The following is a 16277-nucleotide window of genomic DNA, read 5'->3' as shown; positions in this document are numbered from 1 at the left end:
TGCATTGCAAGGCTTTACCCTCTGTGTTTCTGATTATTTAGGTCTGGGGTAGGGCCTGAGAATTTGCATTTCTAACAAGGTCCCAGGTGCTGCTCTGAAATCACACTTTGAGAACCACCAGGCTGGCTCATCTAGGGCTTTGCAAACCAAGAACAGGAATTTGGTTTTATTCTCAATGTATTGGGAGACCAGTGAAGGGTCAGAGATGTGATGTGGTCTGATTTACATGTTTAAAAGATCACTCTTGGGCTTCCCTGGTGGCTCAGTGGTTAAGAATCCGCCTGCCAATGCAGGAGACGGGTTCGAGCCCCGGTCTGGGAAGATCCCACGTGCCGTGGAGCAACTAAGCCCGTGCGCCACAACTACTGAGCCTGCGCTCTAGAGCCTGCGAACCACAACTGCTGAGCCCACGTGCACAACTACTAGAGCCCACGTGCCTAGAGCCCGTGCTCTGCAACAAGAGAAGCCACTGCAATGAGAAGCCCATGCACCACAATGAAGAGTAGCCCCCACTCGTCACAACTAGAGAAAGCCTGCACGCAGCAACGAAGACCCAGTGCAGCCAAAAATAAATAAGTAAAAATAAATATATTAAAAAAAAAAAAAGATCACTCTTGACTACTGCAGAGAATAATACATTTTAAGGGACAAGAGCAGAAAGCAGGGAGACAAGTCAGGAGGCTGTTGGAGCAGTCCAATCAAGAGCTGATGGCTTAATTGCCAGGGTGGTAGCAGAGGAACTGGTGAAAAGTATGCAGGTTCAGGATGTGTTTTAGAGCTAAAAGCCCACAAGACTTGATAATGAATTGGAAATAGGAGACAGGCATAGAGAGGAATTAAAATATGCCTAGAATTTTTGCTTGAGTTAACAAGGTGGTTAGTGTGGAGCCATTCCCAGGGATGGGGGTTACTGGGGGGAGGCTTGGATGAGAACTGGGGGTAGAGAGGAGAATCAAGAGTTTTGATTCTGAGATACCTATGGGACATTCAAATGGCAAAGACCATGAGATTATTGGGCATATAAGTCAAAACTCAATAAACAGGTCAGGGTTGGAGATGTGAATTTTGAGAGTCATCGACTTGCAGATGGTATTTAAACCCATGGAATTTCATGAAATTACTTGGGGCTGAGGATTGTAGAAGAGAAGAGAAGGGGGCAGACAAGGAGCCCTGGGGTGGCCTCAACACTTAGAAATCAGACAAAGAGATAAGGGCATTGAGACCGAGGAGTGGCAGTAAAGGAGGAAAACAGTAGGTTGTAGTGTCACACAAAGCCAAGGGAAGAGAATCCCAAGCAGAGGGCTTGAGCAGCTGTGAAGTGTGTCCTTATTGGAATTTAGGCGCTTACTCAAATGTGAGATGAGATGTATAATTATCTATTAGATTTGAACACACGTAGATGATTGGTGACCTTGACAAGAGAAATGTCTGTTAAGAGTCATATAATGCCTTGGGACTCCCCTTGTTGCCTTTCGTTACTGCTTATCTTTTAAAGCCACTTTGATATATTTACTTTGAATAGATGTAAGGCTCATCAAGAAAAGGGACCTTTTGTTCTTAATTGCATTCCCTCAAGCACATAGCACAATGTTATGCCCACCATTGGGACAGTTTTTTGTTTAATATAATCTTCTCTTGTTTCATTAAACCCAGAGAGACACACTAAGAAATTGTTTTGAAGAACTGATCTCCACTTTATAGTTGAAATGCGTAAGGTAGGAACCATCAAAACATTGCCAGATACTGTACTTCGAAGGACTGTCTCGTCAACACTTACCATAATGCATCTAATGTTTGATAGCCCTCTGTACTGAGAGAGGGTGGCTGTTAAATTTCTTTTTGGTCATTAGAATGTAATACTTTAAAAACCTATTGTTTTAAGACTTATAATTCCGTTCTTACATTTTGTCTTTAATATCAAAGCTGTATTTTTGTATAGTATTTCTCTGAATCTATGAGGATACTATATAAATAAAGCAAACAGATGAGAGCCCATTGGACTCGAGTAGCTTATTAAGGATGCAAGTATTGATATATCTCATATACAATTGAAAGATTTTTTTCTTTCAAACAAAGTAGAGGTATTTGAGTAGATTTCTATTGTTTTGCTGAGCGTCTCTTTTATTCCTTTTCATTTATTTTAAGGATATTAATATTGACAGGGATGGAGTGGTGATTACAGTGGACACATGATTTTGAAGTGCTTTGTAGATCAAGTGATAAAAAAAAATCAATCAGTAGTGGTAGCAGGATACCATTCAAATGGTAATTTGAATTCTCTGTTAAAATTAAGTTTGGGTATTTTAAAGATCAGTTATTGCATAACGTGGAATTGTACCTTAATTTTCATTATGAACATTGAATATAATATTGAGATAATTTTCATGAATAAAACGATGCTTTACCTAAACGATAATTTACTGTGGCTTGTTATTTTTAGGGCTTGATTTGGGAATTTTTGTGTTGACCCAGAAAAGGTTTCTATCTCAAATATCTTGTCAGTATAACCTTCTCTCCGCCACACTTGTGTAAAATTTGTTGCTGTAACTGTTGAAGGTAGTGGCCTCTGAGGAGCAGGAACTGGGAGTCAAACTAGGCCACTGAAGAGCTTATGTGGAAATCCCTTGAGCAGGAAACTGGCTCAAACATCATTCCCATTTAAAAGGGTGGGGGAACTTCAATGGCAGTTACTGCATTTTTATTATATTAATGAAAACTAGCATTCGTCTAAGCCATAAATTACAGTTGTTATCGCATGTTGATGTATTACTCTGCTTTACCAGAATTTCCTACGCTTAGATTATGTTGAAAGCTTTGATTATTTTCACTATACTTTTGGCTTTGGGTGACATTTAATTTAATTTTGTTATCGTTTCCAAGCATCTCAACTAAGAAATGTAAAACATTGGGAGAGATGTGAGTAGGTAAAAGGTATTTTAAAACTTTTGCTGGTGAGTAAGAGATCAAGTAAGTTAACAAAGTCTTAAATCTACTTAGGATTCAGGCCAAATCCAGGCCTCTGCCTGGTGTTCTTTTCACTAGACTATACTATGTAGTGAGCAAACTTTAACTGGATAGACACATTCCTGAATTTAATGTAAATGGATCACAGTCGGGAACCAACATATTAATGATCCTACAGGCTCTTCCTCCTAAATACTACTTTTCTTTCAAGAACTGAGTCTCTTTTTTCTTTGAAGTTACCTTAATACCTGCCTTCACATCCCCACAGAGCTCATTTTAGCTTGCTGTCATTGCTCTGAGTCTTCAAGGTTACCCATCTGTTTTATGACACTTCATTTTTTTGCTTTGTATTTGTTGTTTAATTACTTACATATTGCATCTTCCCTGTTGGATTTCTAATTCATTGTGGAAGGATCTTGGTTTGATTCCCAATATGCTTTCCAATTTTCAGGACCAAAGGTGACAAATGCTTTATTATAATAATAGAGAACACTAAGATGTTCTTAATAGAAGTTCCATGTAAATAATATTTCAACAAGTGCTTTGTTCTGCTTTCCTTATTTTTTTTTTTTAAGTTGGTTTACCTTTAGTAATTTAAGATGGGTTTTCGGGGCTTCCCTGGTGGCACAGTGGTGAAGAACCTGCTTGCATTGGCAGGGGACACGGGTTCAAGCCCTGGTCTGGGAAGATCCCACATGCCGTGGAGCAGCTAAGCCCGTGCACCACAACTACTGAGCCTGAGCTCTAGAGCCCGCGAACCACAACTACTGAGCCTGTGTGCCACAACTACTCTAGGCCCGCGCGTCTAGAGTCTGTGCTCCGCAACGAGAAGCCACCACAGTGAGAAGCCTGCGCACCGCAACAAAGAGTAGCCCCCACTCGCCACAACTAGAGAAAGCCCGCGCGCAGCAATGAAGACCCAACGCAGCCAAAAATAAATAAATAAATAAATAAAGTTATAAGATGGGTTTTCATCATAGACTCAAAGTACCTTAGGAAATAACACAGCCATACATATAAGAACATTAAAACTGTTAGAGTTCCTTGCAGTGTGCAATAGACAGGGAAAATGTACCAAGGAATTGTGATTCAATCTGAACCTCGAAGGATAGATAATATAGGTAAAGGCAGAGAGAATGGGGAGGGCATTCAAACGGTGACTCGGGGGAGCAAAACTTGGAGATGGGAAGGTGCCTTCAGTGATGAAAGCAGGGGATGGGGAGGTGATGGTAGCAGCAGGAGGTGCCTATCAGACCTTCTATGGTACCACTTCTCTTGAAAGCCGAGTCCATTTTGTGGGCAAGGTTGTTCTTGATGCTTTACCTACCTGCGCGTGGTGGCTGGGCTTGTCTTCCGACCTTCCTCATGAAACTCTTCTAAAGCCCTAAGGTTCCCAGTTATTCCTTGCTAATAAGTCCAGTGCATAGTTTTCAACACTCATCTTCTTAAAAATAAAACGTAATCAGTTTCTAAAACCTAACACAGCTAATTCTGAGTACCTTGGTGGTAAGACCTTTTTTCCTTCCCAATTACGTGCTTAGGTACCTCATCTTTGTGGGAAGCATTCACTGAATGCATTCATTCAGTAAATATGAGTGCCTACCATGTGGCAGACATTCTAGAGATTTTATACATTAGCAAATATGTGTAACACCAGGCAGTGGAGACAAGAACCTATACTCATGGGATTAATTACTCTAATGGAAGGAAACAGGATAAACAAGTATGTTAGTTGCCCTGACAAGCCCTCAGACAAAAGTAAGGCAGAGAAATAGAGGTGTTAATCTTAAGGTCAGGAACAGACTCTGCAGAGGAACCTGAGTAGGAATTGTCCTAAGTGTGTTCAAGGAAAAGGCAAGAGTCATAGGATCGGAGTGCAGTGAGCCTAGGGCGAAAGTGGGAGAGGGGAGCTTGGAGTGGCTAGAGGTAAGGGACAACAGATTATAAAACTCCAGATCTTATTTTGGCTGAGGTCGGAAGCCATCGAAGGGTGGGAAAGGAAGTTCTGTGATCAAACTTAACATTTTAAGAGGATCACTCCAGCTGCTATGTTGAGAATAAGTGTAAAGTGACAAGGTTGGGAGCAGAAAGACCACTTAGCAGCTTGAACAGAGGTGTTTGGTAATCAAGGTTGTTGATGGATTCTGGGTCTATTTATAATATAGAGCTGGCAGAATTTGTCAAGGGATTGGATTGTATGTGTGTGAGAGAGGAGATTTTTGGCCCAAGCAACTGAAAGAATTGAGATTTACTGAGATGGGAAGACTTGGAGAGGAAAACATTTGGTTTGGAGGAGATGGGAAGAGGAATTGGAAGTTTAGCTGGAGATTCCAGTTAGTCATCTGAGTCCAGATGTCAAGTAGGCATTGAATTTATAAATCTGGAGTCGAAGGGAAAGGAGATCCAAGCTGACTATTTGGCATTTAAGATTTTCTTCATATACATTTTGCAAAATTCTTGTTGTATTTATTGTAATAATTTTTTAAAATTTATTTTGGTTGCTACTGTAAAAGAAGTTTTTTCTTTCATTATACTTTGACTAGGTTTTGCTTATGTTTACACAGGCTATTGATGCTGGCATGTATCACTTTGTGCCAAGCCACCTTGCTGAATTCTCTTAATTTATAAAAGCTTTTTCATTGATTCACTGATTTCTCTTCTCCTTTGACTTTTCTCTGGAATTTTACCAAACTCTTCAATTCTGAGAAGTACCACTTTCTTTCATGGCTTGATTTGCTTTCCTTTGCCTAAAATATCAATTATTTCTTGTCTTTTCCTGTGAGTTTCTATTCATTCCCCCAAACCCAACTCATGTTTCCCATCTGTCAAACATTTCTGGATTCCTAGGAAAGTTTCTCTTCCTATGAGCTACAGCTGTACCATCTGCATACCTGTATTAGAACAATCATCAAACTTTATTCCAATTTTGTATATATCTGTCAGTCCTTTTGGGGAAGGAGAACTGGGTCTTACTGTCTTTACATCCCCAGTGTTTAGCTGAATCTGCTACATGGTTGTCTGTTACAGGATAAATGTTTGTTGAATAGATGAGTAGTCAGTTTGGGCAGATTAAAAACATTTGGAAATTGGATAAAGTTTTTCTTCATATAGATTTTATAAACTTGTTATATTTATTGAAACACTTCTAAAAATTCATTTTTGTCACTATTGTAAAAGAAATATTTTCTAAAGTGTAATATAACTTTGCAGTTATACTCCTAAAAATTAAAGGCCTATTATTTTAGAAAATTAATGTAGGAACCTTGTTTCTGTTTTTTCATGATGCTGAGTGTGCAAACGTGCTTGGATTTGTAAGACCTTACATTTTGAAAATACTTAATGGCTGGATGTTACGTATTTACTTACAAAGAAGGCCTTTTATTTTGCATGGTTTTTATTTTTGCCTAGGAATCATCAAAGCATTGAATTGGCCATGTGTAGAATGTCTACTACTGTTTCTGTTATAAATCACTTAAGGGGTTGTCCTAGTAAGTGACACCGAAACATATTTATTAGAATAATTATTTGTAACATTTATTATTGAAATAGAAATATACTTTATCAAATAACCAATTACAGTTCACTGTTCATTGCTGAGCACAGTGGGAAATACAGCATGCTTCTTTCTTACAGGGAGTAATAAATGTAGGCAGAGAGATGAAACTGGTACCCAGGGGAAAAAAATGGGGAAAATGTTACATTTGTGGAATCTGTTGTATGTTCCTTATAGGGAGACACTTGATATAGGGGGGTGGTAGGAGGGTGGTTTCAGCTAGATTTTGAAGCATAGGTAGAGTTTCATCTGGATAGAGAGGCAGAATACACTAGATTGGAAAACAATAGAATGAGAGGCAAAAAGGTAAGAGCTATTAGGAGGTGTGGAAATGAGATACTGATTTCCATCCTAGGAGAGTAAGAATTTTTATAATTTGTTCCACCAAAGAAAAATGCAGTACTTTTGCTTCGCTGTAGTGAACACACATTAATTGAATTTAATGAAGGCCGATATCAGATCTCTTTTGTTACCATGTTTCTTTCTATTGCCAAGTAATGCAAGCATATTGTTAAAAACAAACAAACAAACATGCTGATTTTAAAAGGCAGAAAAAGGACTTTACTGGTGGCGCAGTGGTTAAGAACCCGCCTGCCAATGCAGGGGACACAGGTTCGAGCCCTGGTCCGGGAAGATCCTACATGCCGTGGAGCAACTAAGCCCGTGCACCACAACTACTGAGCCTGCTCTCTAGAGCCCGCGAGCCACAACTAGTGAGCCCACGTGCCACAATTACTGAAGCCTGTGCACCTAGAGCCCGTGCTCTGCAACAAGTGAAACCACTGCAACGAGAAGCCCGCGCACCACAACGAAGAGTAGCCCCCGCTCGCTGCAACCAGAGAAAGCCCGTGCACAGCAACAAAAGACCCAACACAGCCATAAATAAATAAAATAAATAATAAAAATAAATTTATAAAAAAAAAAGGCAGAAAAAACGTTTACTTAATTCCATCATCCCTAGTAAGCTAACATTTTAGTGCATTTTTTTCCCCTAGGTGTGAAAAACATACATACACACATTTTGTGTTTTTATTAAATGAGATCCTATTAGCAAATTATTTTAAAAATACATATATTTTATTCTCTGTGTTTTGTTTTTGTTTTAGGAGAAAACCAAAACCCAAGGCACCGCTTCCTCCAGCTGAGACCAAATACCTTGATGCCTCTTCAGTTGATGATTCTGTAGAATCTTCTGCTTTTATCATGGAACAGAAAGAAAACATGATAGATAAAGATATTGAACTCTTGGTGGTTCTACCTGGGGATATTATCAAATCTACTACTGTTCATGGCAGGTACGATGGAGTGAAAGAAATACCAGGACTTCCCTTTCTTTTTCTGTAATTGAAACCCTCTGTTGTAGACTTCTTGATTTTTTTTCTTTGACAGTTACTTTATTCATCACTCAGTTTACTTATCTATTAAAAAAGTAAATGCTAAAAGGTATTAAAATTTTTATAACAGTGCTTTAAATATCAAATCTATGAATTCCACAACCCCAGTGAAGTGACTCTTGGAATTTGGAACTATTTTACATTTTGTTAGTCATTTAAAAAAAAATTTTTTTTAATAGCCTTTTCCAGAGGAACAGTCATCAGTTTTATTGATTTTCTAAGTCAAACTTACAAAGCAAGCCAGGGACCCATAAGAAAACTCTTTCCCTTCCCTTCCAAATTATTCTTTCTCTTTTAAGCCGCTTCTCCAAATTTGACTTTGCAGAAGTTATTAACTACTCTTAAAAGGTAATACTCTTTTATTTATCAAAACAGATAAATCTGTCTGTAGAACTAGCAGGATTTTTCACATCATTGAATGATTTAATAAACTTATTTAAAATGTGGATAAATTTAATAGAAACATAGAATTAAACTTTAATCCAGCGAGAAGGGAATATGTGATTTAGGAGACTGATATTTTTAATACCTGAATAAAAATTGGAAAAATGTAATAAAGCCAAGTGTAATTTTCCATTTCATTTTGAAGTGGAAAGTTACATGAGTTGTATACTTGGTCTTGTTCCACCTTTCACCTTCAACTACCCGTTTGTTATCAAGAGTCCTGTTTTAGAAATTTAAGCTATTTTGATTTTAGTATTGCATGTGTATGTGTATGTATATATGTGTGTGTAGAAGGAAAGAATAAGCAGGCAACATATTGAGTACTGCATTTTTGCAAAGTGGTCTTATCTAGATGAAATTTATTCAAGATAACCTTAATCTTGAGATCTATTCTTAAGATTATGTACAACTTTATGAATTATTGAAAGTTCATGAAAATAGAAAAGTTCAGCATTAGCAAACAATACATAGTATTGTGTATTAAATTCTCATTAAATTTAAGTAAGTTGCACTTTGCCATTTATTTTGTATTGGAAGTAGTTTTGGAGATGACCCATTGAACCATATTTAGGAGGTTGAGAACCCTGTGACTGACCTTGGTGGGCTTCCACCTTAGATGCAGGTGGGTTTTGCCTCTTCTGAGGGAGGAAGGCATCTTGTAAGTTAGAGACAGTGGCCATCGCATCATCTTCAATCCTTTAAATCACACCATTACCCTGGTTTTAAAATAATAATGGTAATGGATGTGGCTAGGGGTAATAAAGGCAATTCCTCTTATGTTCCCTGAATTCAAGGTAATTTTTTTAAAAAGTCAGTATTTTTTCCTAGTTCTTCACTGATGCTGACAGGTAACAATGGTTTCATTATCAGTACTCCTCAAACTTTCATCTTGAATATACCAGTCATGTGTTTATATTGCCATCTTCTCTACTATCAGCCTTCTGGGTTCTTTTGTTTGTTTGTTTGTTTTTAAACCTCAGTGACTTCAGTATTAGAATCATGGGTTTCCCCTCTATCCTGTCACTCATCATAATTACTTTAAACTTTTCCACATGCTACCCTGAGCTAACTTTTCTTCTGTTTCCTTGACTCTGGGAAAATACATCCATAGTGTACATCCCATGTCCACCTGGACCATGGTATCTTACCACTTTGAAGCTGATCCAATACTGAGATCTTAGGTTCCCTCTTTGACACAACTTTTTTGAATCTAGCTTATCCACTTTCTCTTTCTTAATTGGATTTGTTCTTCATCCTCCTTATTAAGTCTAATTGATGATCCCTCTTCCTGTTGCTGCATTTTTCTTCATATTTAACTTGGATTCTGCATCAGTCATTTCTACTACATTTGTACTCATAAGGACCCTAGATTTTCCCCACCCTTTTGACCTTCCAGCATGTTTGCCTTCCACGTTCCTAAACTGGAGTAATTTTCCATCAGTCAGCTTTTTGTTTCTGGGCCACCAACTGTTGTTGAATTGCTTCAGTTTTCTTATCTATAAAAAATGTTTTATAACTGAATTGTTGTTGGGATTAAATGAAATACTTATCAGTGCCTGGCACATTAGTGACTTCCACCATTTTCTTTTGAGAACTGTTTTCCTTAACCCTGGGCTCTCTCCATTCATTCCCCACCCTCAGGTTAATCTGACTAAAACATCCCTCTGTTTGTGGCACTCGCTTTGATAAAAGACTGCAGGGATGGCAATTCAACAAAGTAAGGAAGTCCAAGTTAACAAGCCTGGACACTGGGGCACCTTCTTCTCTTCTCCTCTGGAGTTAAGCAGGCTTTCCTTCACTACTCCCCTTTGAATAGCTTAAGCTTCAGCCGCATGACTCTTTGATTCTACAGATACTCTACTTTTTCCACCTCCACACTTTTTTTGGAAAGCCATTCCATCTTGAGTACCTTACCAGCCGCATTTTATCCAGTTAATGTAGCTCAAGAGACACTTTTGATTTAAAGGCTCCCTGATCTCCCCAGAATGGACTATTACCTCTGACTTCCAAACACTTCTGGCACTTTATAACCAGATAGGACAATCATACATTGTCCTATGCTATAATTTATATGTGTATCTTATCTTCTTAAATAAACCATAAGATCCATGCAGGTATCACGCCTTTTATTCTTGGTGCTTAGCACAGTTTATTTTTTCTTTTTTTCTTTCTTTCTTTTCTTTTTTAATTTTTTTTTACAGTTTCTTGCAATGTAGTAGGCATTTAGTAAATTCAGCATATTGTCTCCCTAAATCTTATATGTTGATGGAGGTAGCAACTTAAATGGTGTGTCTTGAAGAGGCATTTGGATGGGTCCCAGTAGCTTTCCCAGGATCTCTTAAATATATTTCCTCAGGTAGAGAGTAAGGCAAGAATGCCCCAAATTCTGATTGCTTTTTAAATTTTGTTTGAAAAATTTAAACAAAACTTTAAATTTTGGGGCTGAAAAACTTTTCTGAGAGTAGAATTTGTTTTATATCAGTGTTTTTACTAGGGGGTTTGATTTTGAGACTTTGTTCCTAATAGTTTTATCACTCAGGAATGACTCAAGTTGTAGACACTATGACTAATTTTTTTTTTATATTAAATGTTTATAATTAAAAGTGGTTGTGTGATTCTGAATATTTCGGGAGTGCGATTCTGGATATCTCAGGAGTGATTCCAGATATTTTAGAAGGCGATTCAGGATATCTTAAGAGTGTGATTTGGGGTATCTTGAAGGTTGCAGCAACTGCTGGCCCGTTAGTTAAAAAAAAAACCAAACAAAAACCAACGTTTAACAATAACAACAAAAACAAAAATGTACAAATAGAAAAATTTATTCTGTTTCTGAAAAATATTAGCTACCTATGTGAAGACCCATGATATAGATAACTTAAATTTCTTCTGGGCTTTGTTACCATAAATGGAATAGGAAAATTTTCAACAAAATGATACAGGAATTTAGTGGGGGACTACAGAAGAATCATTTTAAATAAGTTTAAGGGCATAAGGTTTTCTTAGCTAAATCAGAGTTCCATATGTTACTGTGAAGGCTCTCTAATTTAATTTTTTGAGACCATCTCTTCTTAATTTGTCTAAATATTCTTTGTGTATTATATTTATTTTGATAGTATTATTTATATATATATTTCCTTTGGAGAATAATATCAATATGAGCCTGAAATAAATATTTAGAAACTTATCATATGCTTCATTTAACTGTTCAGAAAAGTTTTGCTTCTCAAAATGTATTCTTGGGGACGATTTTTAGAAAGTTCCCCTCTCTTCTTATACAATTCATGCAGAGATATGCTCAGAATGTTTCATTTTTGAGAATGTAACACACAGCATTATTTTCAGAAGAATGCACTTGTTTGTACATTGATTTTTCACCAAAGAGCTTATGCGGATTAAGGAACACAATGAGATTGGAGGTGGTAATAGACTCTATGCTCAGGGACAAACTAAAAACTTGTTATCCTGAATCAGGTTAGGAACCTTCTGCAGGCTTACCAATCTTTTGGTACCAGAGCTTTGTGATATTGCCTCTTTAGTGACCAAAAGTCACCCGACGTCTGTTATCTTGCCTTTGCGATCCTTGACTTACATTGAAGATGGCTGAGCGGCAGCCTGAAAACTCCTGGAAATTTCTGTGTGTCCTGTTAGTACGAATGATTGGATTGAAGGAAGAAGTACAGGTATATGTGTATACATATCTGTGTGTGTGTGTGTGTGTGTGTGTGTTTGTATCTGTGTGTGCTGGTCAAGTAAACAACCTTTTTCACCAGGCAAAGCAGCTCTGTGCCTTATTAAAAGTGAGCATTAAAGAATACTACTGTTAGAGGCAAGCTGCCTAGGGGCTGTGCTCCAAAGAAAGTACCACACTATGCAATAGCATAAGTGGTGGTGTCTACCAGTACTGGGGAAAAGTTAATTTTTAATGAAAATGAGCTTATAGGCTAAGCTGGCATAGACACTACAGAGAAAAAGGAAATATGTGGGTATGTTTGTTTATCACTGTAGGTCCTTACCTTATAGTCAGGTGTCATTCTCACTGAATAAGTATTTTTCCTTTTTCCTCTTTCTCTGGGGACACTTTAAAAGCAGTTTTCATTTGGGAATTTGATCAAAGATTGACATTAACCCTCTTTGTTAGCCTATAGGGAGAGCATTCTATGGGTATATTAACATTCTCTCTCTCCTGTAACTTATGCTATTTTATGACCTGAATACCATAAATAGGAGTTTGCTTTGATCTGAGCAAATCTTAGAATACCAGAAATGAAAACACAAAGAAAGCATAGAACTTGAAGTTAGAAAGCTCAGGCTCTACGGTTTATTACATAACTTGCCATGTGATGTCAAGCAAGTCACCTCACATCTCTGGCCTTTAAGACCAGAGTTTTGAAGGGCACTGGGTGGGTCTGAGAACTAGCTCAGGAGAGTTTTACATGGACTACAGTGCCACCTATTGGAAAAAAGTAGACTATGAAAAACGACAAGAAATTACTGGATCAATGTGGGTCAATTTTGTTTAACTCACCCCTCTCCAAAAAAAAAACAAAAAAACAACAAAAACCAGTAATACAACGAACGGTATGGATCACAGAAGAGTTTCAGAATTTCGTATCATTCTTATATTTATTGAAAAATGTCAAATGACAGATATGACAGATGTGTGATGAATACATTATATAATAGGGTAATAGATTTCAAAAACATACTGCTAAAAATCTATTGCATGGCATAATCACATTGAACTCCATAAAGATGCTTTAAATTTTGGTTTAGATACTTTTTCAATTGTACCTGCTTAAAATAAAAGTTGGCATTTTAGCTGTTAAGTTATTTAAGTGTAACGGTCCTGCCTGAGTTTCTACCTAGTTGGAATCCTGTACTCCAGGCTTTGGCACTCTCCCACTGCCCTGAGTCAGGCAGCACGTAAGCCTCTGTTGGCTGATCGCTCTCCTGGTTTGAGAAACGGTGACAGAATGCTAACAAATGCCCTCCAAGTCCTGGGAGGGCCACCCTCATCCCTTTCCTTTCCTGGCATCTACACCTTATAGCAATGGCCCTTGTTAACGTTACTTTTAATTTTTTATGACTATAAATGCAATGGTTGGGCCTTACAGAAAGTAGGAAAAGACAGAGAAGCCAGAAAAAATACTTAAAACACCATGTCATTATTAAGGAGAAAGATTACAGTTATTAACATTGTGGTATATAACCTTTTACTCACACAGACATATACATAGACATACACCACACACACTCACAATTGTATATCTACACATATACCTATATAGGAACCTTTTCCTCTTTTGCCAGTATGACATCATATTGTACATGCTATCTTGTAACTCGCCTTTTTTTTCAGTCAATAATTTCTAACTTTCATGTCAATAACATTTTAGCTTATCCTTTGCCCATATTTGAATTGTCCCAATTGCAGTGAGATATATTGGTGGTATTTCTCTTTTTATAAGGGGTGCGTATGTATGTTTAATACGTATGTTCCTAAATCACAGTTGTTGTTTTTTTTTTTAATTTATTTATTTATGTATTTATTTTTGGCTGTGTCGTGTCTTCGTTTCTGTGCGAGGGCTTTCTCTAGTTGTGGCAAGTGGGGGCCACTCTTCATCACAGTGCGCGGGCCTCTCACTATCGCGGCCTCTCTTGTTGCGGAGCACAGGCTCCAGACGCGCAGGCTCAGTAGTTGTGGCTCACGGGCCTAGTTGCTCCGCGGCATGTGGGATCTTCCCAGACCAGGGCTCGAACCCGTGTCCCCTGCATTAGCAGGCAGATTCTCAACCACTGCGCCACCAGCGAAGCCCAATCACAGTTTTTATGAAGGTAATTGTTTATAATTAGCTTCAAATATAGTATCCAAAATAAATGATCAAGTAGAGTTTAGTCAAAAGTGGAGAATTTCAACTTTTTTTTTTTGCTTTGAGAAGTATCTGTTTTTAGTATTTGATATACGACCTTTTATCGATTTAACACTACCCTGATCTATTATTGTCTTCAAATTTAAATTGTGTGTTACTTTCTTCAAAATGTTTCCTATTGCATAATTCAGTAAGCACTCTCAACTTGGAGATTAGGTTTATTTGTTTTATGTACCTGATCCACTTCATTTCATGCCCACAAGCATAGTTCGAGAGCATTCCTGAACTCCTTCTGAATTAGGTGTGTTAGCTTCATTCCTGAACTCATTACTAAATGAGGTGGGTTAGCTTAAGATAGGTAAACATCAGTAACAATGGAGAATGTTTTACAAGTTCCTATACTGTTATTGGTAAGTTTAGTTGGGTTGTTGGTATGCATTTGTAAGGGACAGTTGGAACCAATTCAACTCAACTCAGTTTTGAGCATGTATTGAGAATGGGTAAAATACCTTAGTAGATACTGGGGTAGATTTAAAGAATCATACTAAGGAAGAATCTTACTCATTGGGGTTCAACCCCTTATCAGATGCTTGAAATCCATCTAGTCATAAAAAAGACATCATCATGCATCTTCATTTTCCTATGACAGTCCCTGTTTGTACCTATTATCCCAGAGTAATTACTAATAGTGCCCCTCTTTCGATCTCAGGTGTCCAGATTGGATGATAAATTTCATTGCAACCCTATTGGTAAGTGACTTTGTTTAAGCACCTCTAGGGTTTGGAAATTCACCTACGTAGTTGTTGGAGCTGATCTGAAAGCTCTTTGGCGAATCATGACTTTCATTTTTGATATCCAAGTGGATCTTAAAAACGCAAAAATGGGAAGTCTTGTCTTATCTAGCAATTAGTAAAACTAGGACAAGATTTACCTTAATATGTGTCATGAATGCAGGAAGGGTCACTGGAGGATTTTAGGGGGTAATTTAGTGATGCCATCAATCTATGAAGTAAAACTGCAGCAGATAGCAGGTAGCCTGTTGCAAACCATCCACCCTATCCTGAATCCTGATTCATGGGATCATGAGGCTAAAATGTAGCTGGATTAGGAGTCAGGACATTTCAATCCTGACTGCACCCTAATTCTATTTATGCTCCTCACAATCTGTTCATGTAACTTCTCTAACCACAATTTTTTCATTCGTAAAGTGGGAGTAGCTTTTGTGGTGGTTGTGAGCTCAAATGAGATAATAGGTATGAAATTAATGCAAGGGATTGTTTGTTTCTATAAGAACTGGGAAATCTCATAGGGATTTCTTCCATTTCAAAGAAGAGTTTCTAAAGAATTTTGTTTTTTTTTTTTTTTAAAATCGGCCCTCCAGGCAGCCATAAGAGAAAAAAAATCTGTAAATAATGCAAAGCAGACTCTTAAATAATAAACCAAAATTCAAAGTAATGTGGTAGTAGAGAGGAGGAAAAGACTGTTTCTTATTTGAATGAGGAAGTAATGAACAAATTCAGCCAATCCTTTTCAACTTTTAGTTATTTGGCTCGGGTTTCAGGTAGACTGCTGGCATGTGCTCCTACCTTAGCAAACAGGAGAACAAGCATCCTTCCTGTGGTGATCACGTGCTTAAACCTTTTTGCCAACGGCTGTTAGGTGCATCAGCTTAGGATAATTATGCTCAAACCAAAATTGTTGTTTTTGGTAGAAGTAACTTGGCATTCAGGTGGATAATTCTAAACTATACTCAAGAGATGGTTTCGTTTTCTGTGGGAGCACTTTGTGACTAGTTAATCCCCAAAGCAGCCCCACTGCATGCAGAGCCTGCTTAAAAGTTAATGTCCTGCCTTTATAGTGTTGCAGCTCCTTTATGGTAGAGCCAGTCAGTAATTCCCACCCTCAGAATCCGCTAGGTCAGGGTCATCTCTTCTGTGCTTTTGGTGCCAAATGCCGAGCTTTCAATTAAATATTGCAAGCAATTGAACTGGTCTGAGGCTGTTTTCGGATAAGGTCTTAGCCCAACTTAATGCTTATATCCCACTTCTGTGT

General features: G+C 37.8%; 1 protein-coding gene across 8 annotated transcripts in view; it reads left to right on the top strand.

Moving 5' to 3' along the window:
• COBLL1 (cordon-bleu WH2 repeat protein like 1) overlaps window positions 1–16277 on the top strand; it is a 151478-nt gene that overhangs the window by 80885 nt on the left and 54316 nt on the right. For all 8 annotated transcript variants that reach the window (XM_059928001.1, XM_059927997.1, XM_059928000.1 and 5 more), the window contains exon 3: window positions 7624–7812. In XM_059928001.1, coding sequence (XP_059783984.1) covers window positions 7624–7812 — 189 coding nt within the window. The remainder of the gene's footprint in view (window positions 1–7623; window positions 7813–16277) is intronic.

The sequence above is a fragment of the Balaenoptera ricei genome, chromosome 7, assembly GCF_028023285.1.
Source record: "Balaenoptera ricei isolate mBalRic1 chromosome 7, mBalRic1.hap2, whole genome shotgun sequence".
Classification (NCBI taxonomy): domain Eukaryota; kingdom Metazoa; phylum Chordata; class Mammalia; order Artiodactyla; family Balaenopteridae; genus Balaenoptera; species Balaenoptera ricei.
The sequence above is the reverse complement of the archived record's forward strand: the minus strand, read 5'-3'. Positions and strand labels throughout refer to the sequence as shown.